Genomic DNA, 21106 nt, shown 5'->3' on the forward strand with positions numbered 1-21106 from the left:
ATGTAATACATAATCTCTCACAGATAACATATGTGATACATTACACAAATATAAAGCAATGGTTTCAATAGTCTTCTCATTAGCAACTAGTTAACCACCAGTCAACCAGAACAACAATTTTAGCTATTTCTGTAAATAATGTTTTTAGGTATTCTTGCATTTTTTATATAAATCGTGAATATTCTGTATTATCAAGAAAAAGAGGCTTACCCTGGAGCACACACACAGCCACTTATGCAGGGTGAGGATGGGGCACAAGTGAAGTTCATGGCCAGGTTTGCACATGTAATCTCACAATTTACTCCACCAGCTGGTAATTCCGGATCAGGAAACCTGCAGTCGAAATACACTTTTCCCTCGGGGCAGGCATGAACTTCAGGGACAAGGCACAGGCAAAATACCCTTAAATTTGCATTCACTCCATAGACAGATAATCATATTGAAGTGCATTTGTATCAGAACACAGGTCAGCACAGAAATTTTACCAGTTATTACTAGATCATTCTCTTACTCTGTGATGTTTAGTTGATGAGCATACACACATTCTCTAGTCAGATTCCCTTTCCCAAGACACCAAAATTTCCAAAACCTATTTTGAGTTTGAAAACCTTAGCTTCCTTCCATAACGTGACAATTAAACAATTAGTATATAATTTTCTGAGGTCAAGAAACAGGGTATTTTTATTAATCCAAACATATATCCTCAACTTTTGAGGAATAGCAATCGTTATATTTAAATTTTATAAATCTGTGTGTTAACAACGAACGCATAATACTCTTAGATCTTGCTTTGCCTCCGAGTCATTACTGACATCGGTCCTCACTATACTGTGGGAGTTCAGAAGTGGACATCATTATAGGTAGACGAGGAACTACAAATTCCCAAAAGAAAGCTTGTGGGCTCAAAGAGATTAAATAAGGCCCCTTATTTGGGTCCAGAAGAATTAAATCTTGTGGATTTGGCCATATGTATTTCCCCTTCTAGAACTCTGAGCCACCTTGAAGCAAATGGAGCAAAAGTCAGGGATGGCCCAGAAGCTACTGAATATACCTGTGGTCTATGATCATGCCCTAAAAGAAGCTCTAGACAGCCTGAATCTTTATCAAGTAATTCCAAGGCATATAACTCAAAGCTAATTTATAATAATATATACATGACATGCAAATAAATAACAAAGCAACAGCTCTCAATTAGTTTTAACAGCCTATATTCTTTCTGTCCATTAAAAGCAATGACAGTTATAGTGTCCTTTATTATTTGCCTAGAATTGCTCCACAGTGACTAAAATTGGAGGCTTTTTGTATGGTGAGAATAAATAAGTAGCAGCCCCTAATATAGAGAATCTTTAGGAAGGATAGACAAATGTAAAATGGCATTCTAACGAGACATAGCAGTAGATATCATTTTACATGCCATTTTTAAAGTGATAGTTGCTAGTCCTAGAGCCTTGCTACTCACAACGTAGCCCAGGAGCCAGTGACACTGGCATCACCTTGACCTTTGCCAGAAATGTAGAATCTCAGGCATCACTCCTGACCTGCTGAATTGGAAACGGCAGTTTAACAAGATCCCCGGGCAATTGTGTGCACGTTAACATCTAAGAAATGCTAGTCTACAGTAGTTTCACAACTTCTGTTGCACAAGTGGGTTACAACAGGTGCCAAAATACATCTCCCTAAAACCTTTGGGGCGCCTGGGTTGGTTCTGGGGTAGGCAGAATCTAGGCAGCATCCTTGGGTTAATGACCTCTGCCCCTTAAGCAACCATATATGTTCAATTCAGACTGTCCTACAGATATTATAATTTCCACTGTGAAAAAAGTTAGGAGTGCTGGAGCACCATGTTGAGAAACATTCCCAAAGCTGTATTCATGCATGTTGGCCAAGGAGGGCTGTGATGGATTAAAGAAAAGTGGGGTCAGTACAAGAGCCACATTCTCCTTAAGGAAAATACATAATCTAGATCTTACCAGTAGAGGGCGGTGCTGGCTCATCACATCTCACAGTCCCATTTGTACATTGGCTAGTAAAAGTAAACAAGTATTATAAATCCAAATCTGTTTTTTTTTTTCCCTCTGTATTTCAAACATAATATAATGGGTAAGAATGCATTAAATACATACATAAATGTTATTTTTCCCAGAGTTTTTGTTTGTTTGTTTGTTTTACAAATAAGCTATTGGTTTAGGTCCAATTGAAGAGAGCTATTTCAATTCATATTTTTATCAAACACTTACATATATGGGGCACTGTGATAGGTGTGGGGGACACAAAGACCAAATTCATAGTCTCTACTCAGGTAGGAAGGCTGTAATACTTGGCTGGGACGCAGCACAAAGCCACGCAGGCGTAGAGCAGTGTTGCTGTGTAGCAAAGTGCAATGTGGGAAGTGACGGGATATGCAGATGACAAAGAGGCAGAGGTCAGCTGCTACTCAGACACGAAGACTTCGTCCCTGAGGTGAACCAGAGAAGTGATATGGTTGGTGTGAATTCTAGAAAAAATCATTCTGGCAGCAGCACTAAAGACAGAATGAATTCACATCTTCCTTGCAACTTAAGTTCGAAAGTCAGGACATAAGTCAAAAACCAAATACAGGCAAAACTAACCCCGGAGCTCCTTTCAGAAGCTATGGTGATAGGGAACAACACACCAGTGCTCAGTAACTCCAACATAAACAGTCTTTCCTCCAGCTTTGGACAGGATCATGCGTTCTAAGTCTGGGCCCAGGTGAAGAAGCTAACATATAAGGGCCATGCCACATGAAAAATATGCTTATATGTCATCTAACGCTAGGCTGACACTCCAGTGTGATTCACTCTCGTGGTGAATGGCAGAGAGGAACTGCGACCAATAGATCTCAGATCACAGAGCCAGCTTTTCCATATCATCCTCATTCTGGGATGTTTTTAAGAAGAATGACAAATGAGGTCACTACACAAATGGGATTTTTTTTCTTATTGAGGAAGAACAAGTCCTTCATTTTTTGCCAATTAACTAAAATAAATTCAATTATGTTAAATTCAAGAGAGATACAATACCTTGGCAAAATGAGGGGGACAAGACTAGAGGCAAGAAGACCATGTAGAGACAGGAAGTCCAGGGAAGAGAAGCAAGAGACATTCTTAAGGCAGTAGCAGTGGAAAGGAGGGGGATTTTAACTATTTGCAGAGTAAAATCCACAGTTATTGGGATTTATTGGCTAGGGGGTATTGAGTAGGAGGAAGGAGTAAAACAAAATGACTCCCAGATTTCTGGCCTGGGAAATTGTGGCCAGTAGTACAACCTACTAGAGAAAGATCTAAGGGCTGGTTGCCTTAGCATCTTGATTGACGGGTGGAAGGAAGGGAGATGGAGATAACAATACAGGTAAATTGAGCATAAACAGTATGCTGGTGTGACTATTAAATACACAGCTGAGCCCTGGCCGGTTTTGCTCAGTGTTTAGAGCATCGGTCTGCGGTCTGGAGAGACCCAGGTTCAGTTCCCACTAAGGGCATGTACCTCAGTTGCAGTTTGTCCCTGGCCCTGGTTGGGTCATGTAGGCAGCAACCACTCGATGTGTCCCTTTCATGTCCATGTTTCTCTCTCTCTCTCCATCCCACTCTATCTGAACAAAATATTGAAAAATGTCCTCGGGTGAGGATAAAAAAATAAAATAAATACACTGCTAAGCAAAACAGGCAACAGAACAACCACTGCAGAGACACATTGCCTGGGCTTGAATCGTGGCTTCCTTGGCTAAGTTACTTAACTGCCTGTGCCTTATTTTAGCACCTGTAAATGGGGATATAGCAACAGTACTTATCTTTTAGGGTTATAGCGATGAATGTTGCAATAATAGATATAAAACACTTAGAATGGTGCCAAAACTAAACAAGGTGCACAGTAATAATGAGATAGCATTATTATTATCATTATTTTTATATTATCTATGGTCTATTATCATCTGTTGGCATCTATGATGGAACTCAAAGAGGAAAGTCAAGTTGGATGTAGATCAATGTAAACTGCTGCATGGACATGTCTGCATTGGTAACAGACGGGTTACAACCCCAGTGAGTGTTATCATAGTGATCAGTGTAATCTCACCGGGAGCAACATTCCTAGGTAGGCAGTACGCTGACTCCAACATGTGACGTGGCTAAATCCGTTTGGTAATTTTTTTTTTTTTTTTTTTTTTAAGCCAGTGGATAAACCACAAAACAAAAACCCTTCAGTAACTTGCATTATTTGAACCCAGCCTCACTCCTAACTTCCATCTAAAAAGCCAAACGGATCAAAGGCTTCCATTCTGCTGCATGACATTTCAGTTCCGCCCTTTCCTGGGGTTCTGAGGGTAAGATGTAGGCATTCCATGTTGCAACGGAATATATATCTATATGGTTTAAAAGGTTATATTAGGGTTATCTGTATTTTTAAGTTACAGTAGGCATATTTCAATTTACGGTTTTGGTTAAGAAATTGCATCAGCATATGTTATTTATCAAGTACAATCACCATCATTGAAATCTACCATAAGCCTGAGGGTGTTGGGATAAGCTCTCCGGGTTGATAAATGCTGCCCCTATAATGACACCGGCAGTGAAATCTATAAAGAAAAAAAAAAAGGTTAAATTAATAAAATTGGATATAAACATAAAGATTTTAGAAAGCACTAAAGTTCAAGTAGACCCCATGCTCTATATTGGTAATTTTAAGGCACACGTTAAAGATGACATTGTTTTCACCTTAGCTGATTTTGCTCAGTGGTTAGAGTGTTGACCCGTGGACCAATGAGTCTTGGGTTCGATTTCAGTCAAGGTCATGCACCTTGGTTACGATTCATCCCCCGACCTGGTCTGGGTCGAGTGGGAGACAACCAGTCATGTGTCCCTCTCATGTCAATATTTTTCTCTCTCTTCCTCCCTCCCACTCTATCTGAAGATAAATCGAAAAATATCCTTGGGTAAGGATTAGAAAATAAATAAAAATAAATAAAACAATAAAATAAAGACGGCATCGTTCTACGAGACTACATGCAATTCTGTTATACAAATGGCAAAAATCATTTAAATATAAAGCCTTGCATAGCTTCAGATTTTGTTTTCTAAAATGAAAAAAAAAAAAATCTGTATTGGTTTAGTCACAATACAGATTATGTCGGGTTAATCACAAAAGAGTCCCTGAATGCACCTCAGAGAGACATAACTCATACACATTTAACCCTAGTATAAGACCAAAGGTTTTGTTTTTTGTTTGTTTCTTTTCTTTTTTTTTTGGTACATGCCCCTAGTGGGAAATGAACCCAGGACTCTCTGGTCCACGGGCCGACGCTCGCTCTAACCGCTGAGCAAAACCGGCCAGGGCAAGACCAAAGTTTTGATCTCTCATGAGATTTAATAAATTTCTGAGTGCTGGTAGACATGACAATAGTGCTACTGAAATTTGTCACACGACAGTGAAACATAAACCTGGTCATTAACTTTGATATGATTAAAACAAGTAAAAATATACTCTGGGATGAACCATCAGATTCCTTAGCTCTTTCTATAGCTATTTGTAAACACAAACAGAGGGCAAAATTCATTAATGAGGCAAACACATTAGGAAATCTGAAAGAAACGACTCACAAACAGATCTTTGCACATAGGCACCCTTACTTTATGGAAAAAGTAACTGTTCAATAGTGGAGAAAATTGTTTTTCCCAGTGCATGGTGCTGAGTCATTAGAGCAAGAAAGACAAGAAACCAGCCTGAAAGCCCATTTCACCCGCGAGGGAAAAAAGAGATCAAAGCTGGAAGCTGCCATCTCTGTGACTCACATGGGTACGCAGAAGTGAATGGTCTCCTCGTAGTATTTGCCCTCCGGACAGTTGCAGCCCTCGGCACAGTCCTCGGGGCAGGGCTCGGGGGCCGAGAGGGCGGCGCAGGAGCGGCGGCAGAAGGAGGAGCAGTGGTGGTACAGCATCCCTTCCTGGCACACCACCCCTGGGGACAAGGAGCAGCAGGTGAGAGGGGTTTCCACAGAGCAGAGAAGCACTCTGTGCTGCACTAGATAGGTCTATGGCAGATACAAATCATGGGGGGAAAGGCATCCGACGGCAACAAACTTAGAACATTCCAGAATCCTGTAACGAAAATTAATGACTTACAATCTTTGCCTCAATAGAAGCAGAACAGAAAAATAAAACTTGTAGTTGAAAATTTTTTTTTAATCCTCACCTGAGGATCTGTTTTTATTGGTTTGAGAAAGAGAGACATCGATCGGTTGCCTCGCATACATGCCCTGACTGAGGATTAAGTGTGAAACCTAGACATGTGCCCTGACCAGGAATCGAACCAGCGACCTTTTGGTGTATGGGACAACATTCCAAATAACTGAGCCATTAGGCCAGGGCTGATTTTTTAAAAATATTTTTTCTTTTTATTGATTTTAGAGAGAGAGGAAGAGAGGAGGAGAGAGAAATAGAGCCATCGATGAGAGAGAACATTGATTGGCCGCCCCTCAATGGTGATCAGGCCCACAACCTGGGCATGTGTCTTGACCGGGAATCGAACCGGCGACCTCTTGGTGCATGGGTCAATGCTCAATAACTGAGCCAAACCGGCCCAGCTGAAATATTTTTAAGTAAGACATTCCATAATATTTTCTAATAGCCTGTGCTATAGTTTTTTTAAATGATTTAAGGTATTTTATATGTCCAAATAAGCATCCTGTCTTTACATTTCAAATTTATTGATTGCTATGCTGACATTGTCTTCGTTATGGCATTATTTATGCATTACCTAAATAAACTTTTAGTCTTCTACACATAAGACAAGGGTTGACTTTCTTGATCCATATTCATAGCTTTCATTTTTTGCCTTCTTAATCATGTTTGTACTTTTTTCGAAACCCTTCCAATTTCTCTCTAGACCAAACTGAACTGATTACAGTAGGCAAACTAAAATAACCTAATGAAACAACTAGAAAACCCTGGATAAAACATAAGTGAAATTATGTTAAATGTATATTTGATCTTGTGAGGAAAACAATGGGGAGAAGGTGGTAAGTAACATCCCCCCTACGCCAGAAATGAGGAAGGAAATAATATCCAGAAATCTGAACAGAGGAGAGGAGCATTGATCTATTGATTGAACTCATGTGAGAATAGAAAATGACATTTGGTCCTTTATGAGGCAAGAAATTGGGAGACCTTTTACTGGACCCTCAGAAATACTCCATCCTCAGTTGCAAAGATGGACTACAGCAGAGGTCAGCAAACTCTCTGTAAAGGGCCAAACAGCAACTAGTTTCAGCTTTGCAGGACCTACAGTCTCTATCACAACTACTCAACTCTGCCCTTGTAGCTCAAAAGCAGCCGTAGACAACATGTGAACAAATGGGCAAAAAACTTTATTTACAAAAACACAGGAAGTCCAGGGTGTGGTTTGCCAGCCCCTGGACTGGAAAGCTGCTCTTAGTACAGGAAGATGCTAGGCAAGCCTCTGATTCTGTGGGCGTCTGTGATAGAGTAGCCTCTGAAAAATCAAAATCCCAGATATACATCCTACACAGGTTGTTATATAAATTTACATTACTTGCATATTTACATTATTGTTCCTAGAAAGCCCAACCTACAAACATAACATCAAAACTGGCCAATAAGCCCTCTGGAGTGACAGGGAAAAGCTTTGGGAATTTACTGTGAGGTAGAGAGGTGGAGGAAGTGATGCTCTTGAAATCCAGGTCACAAAGGATTCTGACAGGGGGAGGCAGAACCCTAACAAAGACTAGCTCATAAAAAAAAATGTAGAACAAATAGAAAAAGAGCCCTAGTCAGTTTGGCTCAGAGGTTAGAGCATTGGCCTTTGGACCAAAGGGCTGGGATTCGATTCCTGGTCAAGGGTATATACCTGGGTTGCAGGTTTGATCCCCAGGCAGGAGGCAACAAATCGATGTGTCTCTCTCACATCTATGTTTCTCTCCCTCTGTGTGTGTGTGTGTGTGTGTGTGTGTGTTGTGTGTGTGTGTGTGTGTGTGTGTCTCCCTCTGTCCCTTCCACTTTATCTAAAATCAATGGAAGAATATCCTTGGGTGAGGATTAACAAAAGAAAGAATGAATAAATGAAAGGAGGGAGGGAGGGAAGGAAGGAAGCGAGGAAGGAAGCGAGGAAGGAAGGAAGGAAGGAAGGAAGGAAGGAAGGAAGGAAGGAAGGAAGGAAGGAAGGGGAGGGGAGGGGAGGGGAGGGGAGGGGAGGGGAGGGAGGGAGGGAGGGAGGGAGGGAGGGAATCTACCAGGTATGAGAACAGCAGACACCATAACCATGAGGACTAGAGCCCTATAATACTTGACTGTCACAGAACTTGCCTGTTTACAAATCAGCTGTGTCACTAAAACATCACGTTTTTCCACATTTAGATTTTACATTTCTAAAAGAACTTTTTCAAATGTTTCAAATTATTTCTGTTACATATTTCAAACCATACAGTTACAGTCTAAGTTTGCTTGTAACAAAAAATGGGCAAAAGTTATTGCTCCTCTCCTCAGTTTTGAGAAACAAAATACTTCAGTTGTTTTTTACGTTTGTATATTATCATAATATTTCCAATAACTAAAGCAATGTTAACTTTCCACTTAAAAAGCTGAAAGAAGTCATTACAAATGCAAAAATCTCCCAAGTGTTACCTGACTGTCCTCGTCTGTGCTACTGCCATCATACTCACCACAGAATGAAACATGAGCTCTGAAATCAATGTTGACACCACGCTGGCCACAGAGGTAGGCATAGTGGGCAAGGGCGTTGCATAGGCAGGCGCTCCCACACTTGCAAGCATCGTGGCGGCAGAGCTGATAGTACAGCCCAGGGCTAATGTAGAAGTGGCAAGGAGCAAAGAGCTCTTGGTGGATGACGTCACAGTGTGCTGCGTATCCAACTAACAGACAAAGAACCCCATTAGCACCTCATTTACCAGTTTGGATCGTCACCTTCAGTATCGAGTTCCAGAACTAGCCAAGCATCTTGCTTTCCTAGAAATACACTGCATTGCACATTACTTTTAATAAGAACCAATATTTTCACCTTACACTGTTTTTTTGTTTGTTTTTGGTTTTTGGTTTGGTTTTACTTTTGGTAATATTGGTGACAGCACTATATTCAATAATATTTTAGGGAAAAAAGTTCTGTTTTGCCTTAATAACATGAGTAATAGAAGGGCTGGTAGCCTTAATCACCCCATTGCCTGAGGATCATCAGGAAATCACCCAGTTCTACTATAAAGAATTGGTGAGTAATGGGAGGCTTATCTCCAGACATCCACACACAATGAAATTGGTGCCACATTGTGGATGTTATGGCAACTCCCTGGAATACACAATTATCCAGGAAGGTTTGGAAATCATCTCATTCCAGTAGAGTCTCCGAGGTGAATGGTAATATGGCAGAGGCCACAAAGTCATTGCACATAAGGTCTGCACGAGGCACAATGCAGTGTTTGAAAAATGAATCTATAAATGCATGAATAAATAAGTAATGAATAAAAATTAGGGATTGGAACATAGGCTAAAGGCCATGAGATATAATTACCAGGCCTTTTCGGTGGAGGGAGGTCTGTGTAATTACTTCTTAAAATTTGTTGACTTTTCCCTCGAGAATGACTGATCAGACATAATTCTTCATGGGAGCATCCAAGTTTGACCCAACAGTCTAGATCCCACCTTCGTGAAAAAAGGCTCTGTGCTTCCTTGATGTAGTGAACCCAGGTGGCACTGATTTCCGCACAGCTAAAATTCATCAACCTTTAAACTGTCGTGGTCTTTGAGAGACCAGACGAGCTGCCAGAGATCAGAATGTGTTCATAATAAAATATGCTCAACTCAGTTTGCTGAATATTTTAAATAATTTGTTATTAGTAAAGAAACACATGGTAATTATCTGCGTATCACACTGTTGCATTGTTAGGACTATGTCCGTGAAGACAAATGACTTAGACTCTAACAGCGCAGCTGGCATGCACCCTCCATCCCCAGGAGCTCCAGAACAAAGCAGTGCGTCAGTGGGACTTCTGTTGTGTGCCCTAAGGATTTGTACACTGACATTATTCCCACTGACATTAAGTAAAAGGTGACTCAACAAGACCCTTGTGGAAAAATATCCTTCAGATCCCACATCAGAGTTATTGACTTTTATCTATTTACTTTCCTTTCTTGGGGGATTTTTCTGGACTTACCTATTAAAAATTTGTTTTAATAGTTCATGGCAAAGGTGAAAGGCATAATATCTAAAATTATATCAGAGAAGACATAAGATGTAAGGATAAAAGTGATAAAAATGTACAACAAAATGGTATGTAATAAAGGAGGTAATTAAAGAAAAGGAAAACTGAATTTATCCATTGTACTCCAACTTTTACATGTTGGTAAAATAATTAAAAATAAAGTGGCTGCAATATTAGGAAGGAAACTGAAAACGTTAGGAACAAGCTGAACAAAATGAAATGAAGGAGGAGATCTACTAACAGAAAGTTAAGCACAAAGTGGGGGGCAAGTGTTGTCAAATAGGGGTGCTATGAAAGTATTTAATCATAGAGACCAAAAGACTTCAGTCTAGTCCCATTATTACAGACAGGAAAAATGACCAAAGAGACTCACAATCTTCTTCAAGTTTAGAAGTTGGCTTAAAGAAAAAGATGGAACTAAAAGCAGCATTATCTGCCCTGGCCGGTTTGGCTCAGCGGTTAGAGCGTCGGCCTGCGGTCCGGAGAGACCTGGGTTCGGTTCCCGCTAAGGGCACGTACCTCGGTTGCAGTTTGTCCCCGGCCCTGGTTGGTCGTGTGGGTGGCAGCCACTCAATGTGTCCCTTTCACATCGATGTTTCTCTCTTTCTCTGATCCTCTCTCTCCCTCCCCCTCCCACTCTACCTGAACAAAAAAAATGGAAAAATGTCCTCAGGTGAGGATAAAAAAAAAAAAAAAAGTAAAAGCAGCATTATCTTAGGTTTTTCTCCAGTGCACCAAAACTGTAAGTTAATAACAAGGACCATATGACAATCACCAGAACCCTAGCAAACAACCAGTACAAACTCCAGAAATTGTAATGGCTTCTTCATTAGGATAATATCAATGCCATTCCTTAGGTATTTTGGTTTAATATTATGCCTTTCTATATTCCTCTTTATGTAATGTATGTTATTTTAAAAACCAATCTCAGAAAATGACTATTTTATTTACTCTATTGCATTCATACATTTACTTATTTTAAATATTTGGAAATATCTATGGTACTCAACCAGTATCAATAACAAATTTTTAAAAACTGCACAGAAACAGTACATGACCCCAAACAATTAACGAAACAAATTTAAAATTTTCAAATCTATTTAATCATGCACACTTTTTTTTCACAAAGTGATTTTACAAAACAATAATAATAATAATAATGCCTTTTTTTATTGAGCAGTGAAATAACCATTCACATGGTTTGCTGTGACTTTAGTTTAAAAAAAAAAAAAGTACAGCCAAAAATTCTTGGCATGTGAGTGGCGCAACCATTGCAAATTGCAAACCTGGAGCAGGACCATTTCAAATTGTTACGTGCTTGATGGCACACAGCTTTCTTGGATCACTGGACTCCTACTTATGAAACCATAATACACACTGGGAGTAGGAACTCATAATGTGACAGTACTAGACAGGACATTCTGCATGAGCTGCATTACTATGCAACTGAAGTCAAACAGCCCAAGGCCATAGCAGCCTATTTGAGATTTCCCAGAGATTTTTTTTAATCATTTAATAATCGGAACGCTCCAAAATGCTAGCTCACATTTGGGAAGAACTGGGAGATTTCCAAATATCTAAAATAAGTAAATGTATGAATGCAATAGAGTAAATAAAATAGTCATTTTCTGAGATTGTTTTTTAAAATAACATACATTACATAAAGAGGCATATAGAAAGGCATAATATTAAACCAAAATACCTAAGGAATGGCATTGATATTATCCTAATGAAGAACAGAACATACAATCACTGCATATGCCCCTAAGTAGGAAGAAGGACTTACTGTTTTGTTGATTGATGTTACAGGGGTCCACCATAGGAACGTGAACAGGTGCAAAGCAAGTGGAGGAAACCCTCCACGCATTTGCATGGAGCTGCGGTGTGCCTTCTATCATGCCTGATGGAGAACTAGAAAACACAGATCATATTCATCTCAGCCTTTCTCCTTCATTTCGTCTGCTCATACTCTTTAAATATTGAAGAAGAAAAAGAATGCTATTTTTTAAATAAACACAAACATTTTAGAACTTAAAAGGCTCTATTACTTTTTAAAATACAAATGGTATTAACTTTCTGTTATAACGACTTTATAAGGTATCCAATTGTGGACATACATGGTCGTATTTAATAATCATCTCAGCCTCAAGAAAAACAAACCAAAAAGTCGTGCTCCCCCTTTAGAAAGAAAGCAAAGCAGAAGCCCAGGTAACTATTAACGTTCATTCACCTGGTAAGCGTCACAAGCAGCCAAGATTCAAATCCAGTTTGCACTGATTTAAGGAAACATCACACAACCAAGATATTGCTGTGTGTGTAGTTTACAGTGCATGGAAAGACAAAGTAGTAGGTAGCTCACATGATTCTGTTCAGGGTAAAGACAAATGTCCCAAAGAATAAAAAGTATAATTCTGGTTCAATTTTTCAATTTCCATTATGTTGCCTGAAATGCCTGAAATACTAAGGTTCCATCATGAAGTTGCACAAACCAACCAAATGAAAATTGAGGAAAAATGATACCAAAGGCCCTCTTCATCCAAGTTTGCTCATTTCTTCCATTCCCCCTCAGCAAACCAAAATGGAAGAGAATCATCTACCTTTCTGAAGTCAGGTTTATAAACCATAACAATGTTTAATAGCCAAACACAAAAATGCCCCTTGCAGCAGCCATCAGGATTTATGAACTCATCAGCAATATTTAGTAAGTGACCACCCCTATTGGAAACTATGCCAGCCACTGTCAAAACCACGTAGAGAATCAGGTTGGACTAAGTCTCCTGGAGGAAGCTTTAACTAAGCAAAACTTGACTAACGGCAAGCCCTCGCTGAATAAATTGTTACAATGTGGCTAAGAGGTAGCGTGGGCTTTATCTTGGCTCTCTATAGTGTCCTAATAAATTAACTGCCTTGGCTATTATTAAGCTCAGACACCATTAACTATATGGAGCTTCTCACCACAATGCCTGAGAAAGCAGGAAAAAGGGAGCTGCACAAGCCCTTCCAAAGTGCCCATCCTTGTCCCCTTTCCTAGCCCTCAAAACTAAACCAGTCTGGCCCTGGCTGGTTTGGCTCAGCGGTTAGAGCGTCGGCCTGCGGTCCTGAGAGACCCGGGTTCGGTTCCCGTTAAGGGCGCGTACCTCGGTTGCAGTTTGTCCCCGGCCCTGGTCGGTTGTGCGGGTGGCAGCCACTCGATGTGTCCCTTCACATCGATGTTTCTCTCTCTCTCTCTGTTCCTCTCTCTCCCTCCCACTCTACCTGAACAAAAAATGGAAAAATGTCCTTGGGTGAGGATAAAAATAAAATAAAATAAAAATAAAAAAAAACTAAACCGGTCTGAAATTGTAAAGCATTGTAACAAATTCTTAATCCAAAATCTCATTTTGTTCAAATGAGAACACTGAACCTCAAAGAAACAGTATGACTTGCACTAGCTCTTCCCATTCTTTCCCTTCCTCCCCTCTTTATTCCCACAAAAGACAATGAAATAGGTCAAGGTGATGGGTGTAGTCAGGATCCCAAGAGGAACTGACTCAGCTTGGCTCTCTTATCTCATTTGGTTCACTTAAAACAATAAACACATAAAAAATAATTAGGAGTTAAAACGTAGACCTATTTATTTACTGAGTTTCATTTTATTAAATAACTTTCGGCTCACCATAACTGACTATAACGAGGCATGCAAAATAAATGTTCAAGTAATTACTATTTTCCATCCCAGTATGTTTGCAGAGTCTCATTAACATTTGTGAAGGAAAGAATTTTAACTGCTTATGCTGGAAAGCCAAACGACACTTAGAAAGTTATCTCTAGCTCTGAAATATTATCCTGCACTGTTATCACGCCCGAATGTTTATCCATGGAGGAGACTGGTGCCTCAGGAGGAGGGAGCCAGATCCGCCATCTGTTAAGCACTGACTGCAACCGATTCTGATAAACAAGGAAGAGAAAGAAAGCGTGATGTCTTTTCTGCTCATCTTCACCAAGCCACTTAAAATATCATCTGTGACACAGAAGCTATATACAAAGATATTGATATTCTGACCTACAAATAAATGAAACAAAGGAAAATCAAATCACCTAAAAACAATGGAATCACACAGGAGACAAGACAGAAATTTTCTTCAGAAATTAAAAATTTTAAATGCCAGTTTTCCTCGCCCAGTCTAATGCTCTTCTTGGTGCCCCATTAGAACTCTTACTTCTGTTTCATTCAACTTATCTATTGCATATAATATTCTATGCTAGTTCCTAAGAATATAAGGATAGAGGATGTAATTCTTATTCTCAAAGCTCTCACAGTTTTAAGTGAAAACCAGACAGATAAATGATGTATTTTCATAGTAACAGAATCAATATTAACTTTGTCTGGTGTGACGTGAACTGCTTTTTGAAGCAAATAAATAGTAGTTCATGGAAAAGATTAGGAGGAAAAAAGAACCCCAAGCAGGAGGAATACACAGAAATGTTTTTTTAATGGTATTTGAGGAATGGCTTCTCCATAAAACATTCTCTGCCTCCCTAGCCCACACTAACTTACTCAAAATTCCTGCTGTGCTTCTAGCCACATGACACAACTCAACACTTAACTCTTTGAAATTAACCTAAGTATTCATGCATGCATTGTTGATTAACACCTTGCCTAGAAGTAATTATTTCTTAAAGGTTATCTCCTCCCAATCTGCAGTACAGGCTCCTTGAGGATGGCAACCATATCATACTACTTCAATTGCCCTACCAAGCTTAGCACAAATGCTCAAAGCATTTACATAAATTATACACTCTGTCTCTTGACGTGTAGGTGAAAGTGCTTTGTCAATACAAGGGGTACAGATGTATTTCATTGCTTTTCTTCTGATTTAACACCAACTATCTCAAAATCCAATCAACTTAGATGCCAAAATGTTGCTTTAGAGGTATCAGTCATACTAAATGATATCAATACTTTTTAAAGTATAATTGACTATTGTTGATACCAAAGGATATTAAGATTTGTTAAAATATTGTTAGCTTTGTAGGTGGAATAACAGGTAAGTATTCTGTGGGTTAGCCTATAGGCTCTGAGTCATGCTATTTAAATTCAAAGCCCAGCTCCAATCCATTTGAGCTAAGTGACTTTGAGCTATTTATTTGCCACTTTGGGGCCTCACTCTGTTTTCTTATCTATAAAACAGAGATTCTGATCTGTAGATTGCTACAAAATTTAAATATGATGATCCATGTGAAGTTCTTGGAACGGAGATGACTAAGCTATATTATTAGTTAAGTAAACTTTTTTTTAATGAAAGACTTTATATCCTCTAAATTACTAGTCATTAAATCATGTTATACAGAAATCATACTTACAGAAAATCATCCCTTATGTTCCCATTGAAAGTGCCACAAAGACCTAGTGTTCTTCTTTTCCATGTGCTGGTGAGCTGAATATAAACTCTTTCCCCATCTATAGCGAACAGAATCTTTAAACCAAATGTGGTTTTTAGAAGAATAAATAAGGATGACAGAGTTTGAATTTCAACAATTCCTGCAGGAGAAGAACATCCGTAAATCAGCCTTGAGATTTATAGGCAGTGTTCTGAAATGCTAGCATATAACACCAGGACTCTTCCTCCTCCGAGAGACAGGGACATGGGGGAGGCTGGTTCCCAGTTCCTGCCCCACCCCACCCCTGTGTTCCAGGGCCAGATTTTGCCACCTTATGCCTGCTTTCCTTCTACCCTTTTCTCTCTGCCCTTCCATCCTTTCTGGATCTGAAGCTATTTTTAAGAGATTGTCAGGTCCACATGTACTTTCATCTCATGGCAGGGTGGACAGTCCTTAAACATTTGAAATATGATCTCTGTTCCTCAACGTGTGTGTGTGTGTGTGTGTGTGTGTGTGTGTGTGTGTTTCCCAAAATTCATCATGATTCAATAAGGAAGTGGCGCTTTCCTCAAAAATCCCCCATTCCCTTGAGCCTGTCAGCAAAAGGAGGAACTTGAGAAGCACATTTTATGAAACACCTTTAGAGACAAGAAACTTGTGTTCAAGACTGATCTGAACTGATGACCTTTGCCACCAGGAGAGTTGCTCCTGTATCTCTGTCCCAATTTCTGCCATCATCTGGTCACCAAACCTAGAAATCTGAGAATGGCATGTAGTTTCTACAAACTGGGACATTTCTGGGAGTAACAAAGAGAGTTACTGAACTATCCTGGAACACAGATATGAACAGGGCCTGTCCCAGGAAAATCACAATGTATGATGCTCTGTATGTAAGGACGTCCTCGGCCTCCATGCCCACCTATTCCCTATTTTCATCTCTGGACATCTGCATTTACCCTCTTCAGGCTTGAGCAATGTCATACTAGCTATAGTCCCCCCTAAACATGCTGCAGAGTTCTCCACCTTTACGCTATGCATGCAACACTTGGGCCACCTCATCCCAGCAATCCTCAGCTTTAAATGCTCAACGAGGCATCACCCTCTTCAGAAAATTTTCCTGATCACGACTGCGTATCTCTCCCCAAGGCTGGGAGGGCTGCACTCATGTAGACCCCCAAAGTCCCTTTACAGATCTTTGAGTTTGTCATATTTTATGTACATGGCTGTTTGTTTGTATTGCTCCCCTTCCAAACTTTAGGCCACTTGAGGTAAACACTAAGCCCATAAACAGGGTGGGCTCTACCGTGGCTACCGGAGGATCTGCCAACACACAGACACACTCAAACATTAGGGCAGGCGGCCAGTGGGAGAAGTCTCCATTTGGATTGTTCTGTTGTTGGAGTGGTGGTGGTAAGCTAAGGGAAGTCCACCATTAGCGTTGCTTCTTACCATTCAGATTGAAGCCTTGGTTAGGACTGGTGAGGATTTGTCCGCCCCGACTAAGGGTCACTTGTTTGTTGAAATCATCCTCCAGATTTAGAGTTATAGACTGAAGGCAGACCAAGCCAAGATTCTGCATAAAAATCAAATCATTAAAGAGATGAGAGAGATAAAGAGACATGGACAGAGAGGGAGCGTGGAAGAGAACAACAGGAGAAGGTTAGGGAGTGAATGGAGAGAAGGAAGGAAAAGCGTGCACACAGATGAGAATTTCTGGTATGCAGAAGGCTTGAGTGTAAGTAACATAATAATTATTACATAATCCATCTTATGTAGCCCCATTCCAATAAAATATGTCTTTATATAGTGCATTAAATATACCATTAAATATATTTTTTACATAGAACATTAAATAATGGTTTCAATTAAGTGACAATACTTATGTTTTTTATAGCCATAAAGGACCTCTCTAAATTCATTTAAGTGGTATAATAAACATTAAAAAAATTAATAAAGAAAAGTATGATTCTATGTAGAAAGCTTATTCAGACTCTGGCATTTTATAAAAGGAAAAAATCAAACTGGCAAAGAAAGCAAATAAAGTAGTTGAAAATATTTGCTGGAAATAACCATTTTATATTATAGTAAAACCAGAAAATTAATAATTTCTGTAAAAATTTGACTACCTGATTTAGAAAGAGGAAAGATCCAGGTGTCTTTATTTATAAATTATTTACTTGTTTATTTGAAGAAAAGACTTAAAATAAATGTTTCAGTATGATAAGAAATGTGTTATATTTATTTAGAATGATATGAAACCCATCCAATCCTGTCAAAATCATCTCTCCAAAGGAGTGGTTTTGAAGTAACCAAAAACTTAGGCCCATTGTGTTATTATGCATGAAATGCTTAAAAAATTACACATACAAATGTCATTTTTAAAAAAAAAAGAATGCAGCCCTGGCCGGTTTGGCTCAGCGGTTAGAGCGTTGGCCTGCGGTCTGGAGAGACCCGGGTTCGGTTCCCGCTAAGGGCACGTACCTCGGTTGCGGTTTGTCCCCGGCCCTGGTTGGTCGTGCGGGTGGCAGCCACTCGATGTGTCCCTTCACATCGATGTTTCTCTCCTCTCTCTCTGTTCCTCTCTCTCCCTCCCACTCTACCTGAACGAAAAATGAAAAGATGTCCTCTGGTGAGGGTAAAAAAAAATAAAAAAAACAAAAATATTAAAAAAAAGAATGCAGTTAAATATGTATTATTCAATCTAAGACATATTTATTATCATATTTTAATATTTCTGAAATCAGGATACATCATATAATCAATAGTATAATAGATTAGCAATCAACATTTTTTTCTTTCTTTGTAGTACGTAGGAGACTGATGCATCTCAGCAATCGGGGCTGTCATATATTTGAAGAAAATAACTATGCCCATTCATGTTACCTTTCTTAACCTAGATATAAAGTTTGAGTAAAAAAAAATGAACATTTCTCTGGTTATTTTGAGATATTCTTACCTGCTCACAGTGAGCTTTCTGTAAAGTAATTGTGAATTTATCTTTTCCAGTTCCTTTCACAAGGATATATTGGCACATTCCAATAAAAGAATAATGTCGACCATCAAAAGTTGTAAAATGAGAATCACCTACAACAGAGCATTGAACTACAACCAGAAAATAAAAGACAGAAAGGAGGAGCAAGAGCAGGAGGAAAAGGAGAAAAAAAGTATTTATTCTCAGAAAAGCAGATCAACTTAGGGTAAAACTCATGCATCAAAAGAATAGCTAAAATGTTTTAAATTAATTAGTTTGACAAACTTACTAAATTATGTTATTCAATTTAATGTAAAGTTTAAAGGAAAGCTCCTTGACATGTGTTAGGTTTTATAATATTTTTACTATTTTAATAAGTTTTTACCAAAGTTACCTGCTCAATGCTATCATTTATTCAATTTTCCATTTTTACTCATCTGGATTTATAGATCATTACATCTCTCATTATATATGAGAGTATCTCATAAAAATCAGTGCTATGTTCCTTGTTAATTTCAAAAATTAAGACTTTTTTATTGTGAAGGGGAGAAGGTGGAGGTGGAAGAGGGAATAGAGGGGATAAATGGTGATGAAAATAATAAAATAAAATTTTAAAAACAAAACATTTTAAAAGATTACCTGGACAGTCATGTTCAGTGCAGTTCCAAACACCACCAACACATACACTAAATAAAATGATAAAATATTAATCTCCTGGCAGAGAAAAACTGTATTGTTTGCATCAATGTATTGATTAATATACCAAAATATATCATGTTTATAGGCTCAGAATAATCTGACTTGAAAAATACTTCTGCACAAGTTCAATTAATTGATAAATTTGTGCTGGCCAGCACCTAAATTATTACTTACTGTGTGCCACACTTAAAAATCACTAAAGATGAGCCCGGTCAGTGTGGCTCAGTGGTTGAGCCTCAACCCATGCACCACTAGGTCACTGGGTCAATTCCTGGTCAGGGCATATGCCTGGGTTACAGAGGCAGCCAATCAATGTTTCTTTCTCACTGATGTTTCTACCTCTCTCTCCCTTCCACTCTCTCTCTAAAAATCAATAGAAACATATTTTTTTAAAAATCACTAAAGATGAGCCCAGCCAGTGTGGCTCAGTGGTTGAGCATTGACCCATGCACCAAGAGGTCGCCTGTTCGATTCCTGGTCAGGGCACATGCCCAAATTGTAGGCCTGATCCCCAGTCGGGGGGCATGCAGGAGGCAGCCAGTTGATGTTCTCCCTCATCAATGTTTCTCTCTCTCTCCCTTTCCCTTTCTCTCTGTCTAAAAATCAATAAAGAAAAATAATAATAATAAATAAATAAATAAAAAATCACTAAAGACAATACAGAGTGAATACTAATCAGAGAACTTCTGTTTTTGTCCTCTCATTGCTTAAACTAAAAATGATCACACACACAAAAGTATTTACCTCTATTTTAGAGAAATACACATAAAGAGTTCAGATTCATAAATTAACTCATGTCCTACAAGTTAAGAAAATTGGTTTTGCGGATCTTCAGACATTAAAGAGAGAAAAGATATCTTTCTATGTAAGATAAATTCTGTTTTCTATCATCACAAGGATATGAGTTTTAGAAGACAGAAGCAGTCTCCGAAAGTCAGAAACTCAAATCAGTATTTAAGAACACGGTTAGCTCTTCAACTGCATTTCCATTATATACTCTGACACCAAATGGGGAGGAGCCTGCTGCCATTCAGACCTTTGTAGGGCTGCTCTGCAGGGAGTAACGCTTGCCTACATCGGTCTTAGCTAATTTAATAAAACATCCTAAATGTCTTTAATCATGACCCAAAATTGGCAATGTGGAGTCACTTTTTAAAGTACTCAATACAGAAGGTCAGGAGAACCATCAATTCTAAGAGTAAAAGTATGTGCAAGTTAGTGATTAAAATAATAAGAAAATGCAACAGAAGTAAAGATTTCATAGAATTACCAAGGGAAGTGAGAAGAATTACATTATATAAGAATGAGCAGACATCCCTGTACCGACTTGAAATAAAATGCAAAATGTATCTTGGAATTTTTGGAAGAAAATCAGTAATAAGCATACTCTTTTAAACACATGTCATGTAAAGTTGTCAACCTGCCAGATACCCAGAAATAATTGGCTATGCATTGATCACATACCATTCAGTGCATTCTTGCTCAATTTTTGAACCAACTGAATAAGCTAATCCATGAAAACTACATGGGCAATTTTCCAAGGAGATGCAAGTCCCATTTTCCATTATGAGGCCTATTTAAGAAAAACATATATCAAATTATCACATGAAATCATATTTTATTTTTTGAATATAACAATTTAGCCAACTTTTACTGAATGTTTGATTACACTAAGTAATGAAGTACAAATGTCTTTGCTTTCAAGGTTACCAACATCCTTGCTCTATCTGGATTGTAGCTATCTTATAAGTATCTACTTCAATGATTTTCAACTTTGTTATCCCATGACTTGCCATCAAAACTTAAGGTTCACCACAAAGAATAAAGGCAGCTAA

At 38.8% G+C, this 21106-nt stretch overlaps 1 protein-coding gene across 1 annotated transcript in view; it reads right to left on the reverse strand.

The window, feature by feature from the left end:
• Nucleotides 1–21106, reverse strand: part of OTOGL (otogelin like) — a 135014-nt gene that overhangs the window by 81105 nt on the left and 32803 nt on the right. Inside the window, 11 exon segments of the mRNA XM_036252659.1 lie at nucleotides 211–373; nucleotides 1971–2023; nucleotides 4517–4591; nucleotides 5805–5970; nucleotides 8690–8899; nucleotides 12027–12151; nucleotides 15584–15761; nucleotides 17051–17174; nucleotides 18558–18703; nucleotides 19212–19258; nucleotides 20736–20844. Coding sequence (XP_036108552.1) covers nucleotides 211–373; nucleotides 1971–2023; nucleotides 4517–4591; nucleotides 5805–5970; nucleotides 8690–8899; nucleotides 12027–12151; nucleotides 15584–15761; nucleotides 17051–17174; nucleotides 18558–18703; nucleotides 19212–19258; nucleotides 20736–20844 — 1396 coding nt within the window.

The sequence above is a fragment of the Molossus molossus genome, unplaced genomic scaffold, assembly GCF_014108415.1.
Source record: "Molossus molossus isolate mMolMol1 unplaced genomic scaffold, mMolMol1.p scaffold_m16_p_10, whole genome shotgun sequence".
In the NCBI taxonomy this organism is placed as follows: domain Eukaryota; kingdom Metazoa; phylum Chordata; class Mammalia; order Chiroptera; family Molossidae; genus Molossus; species Molossus molossus.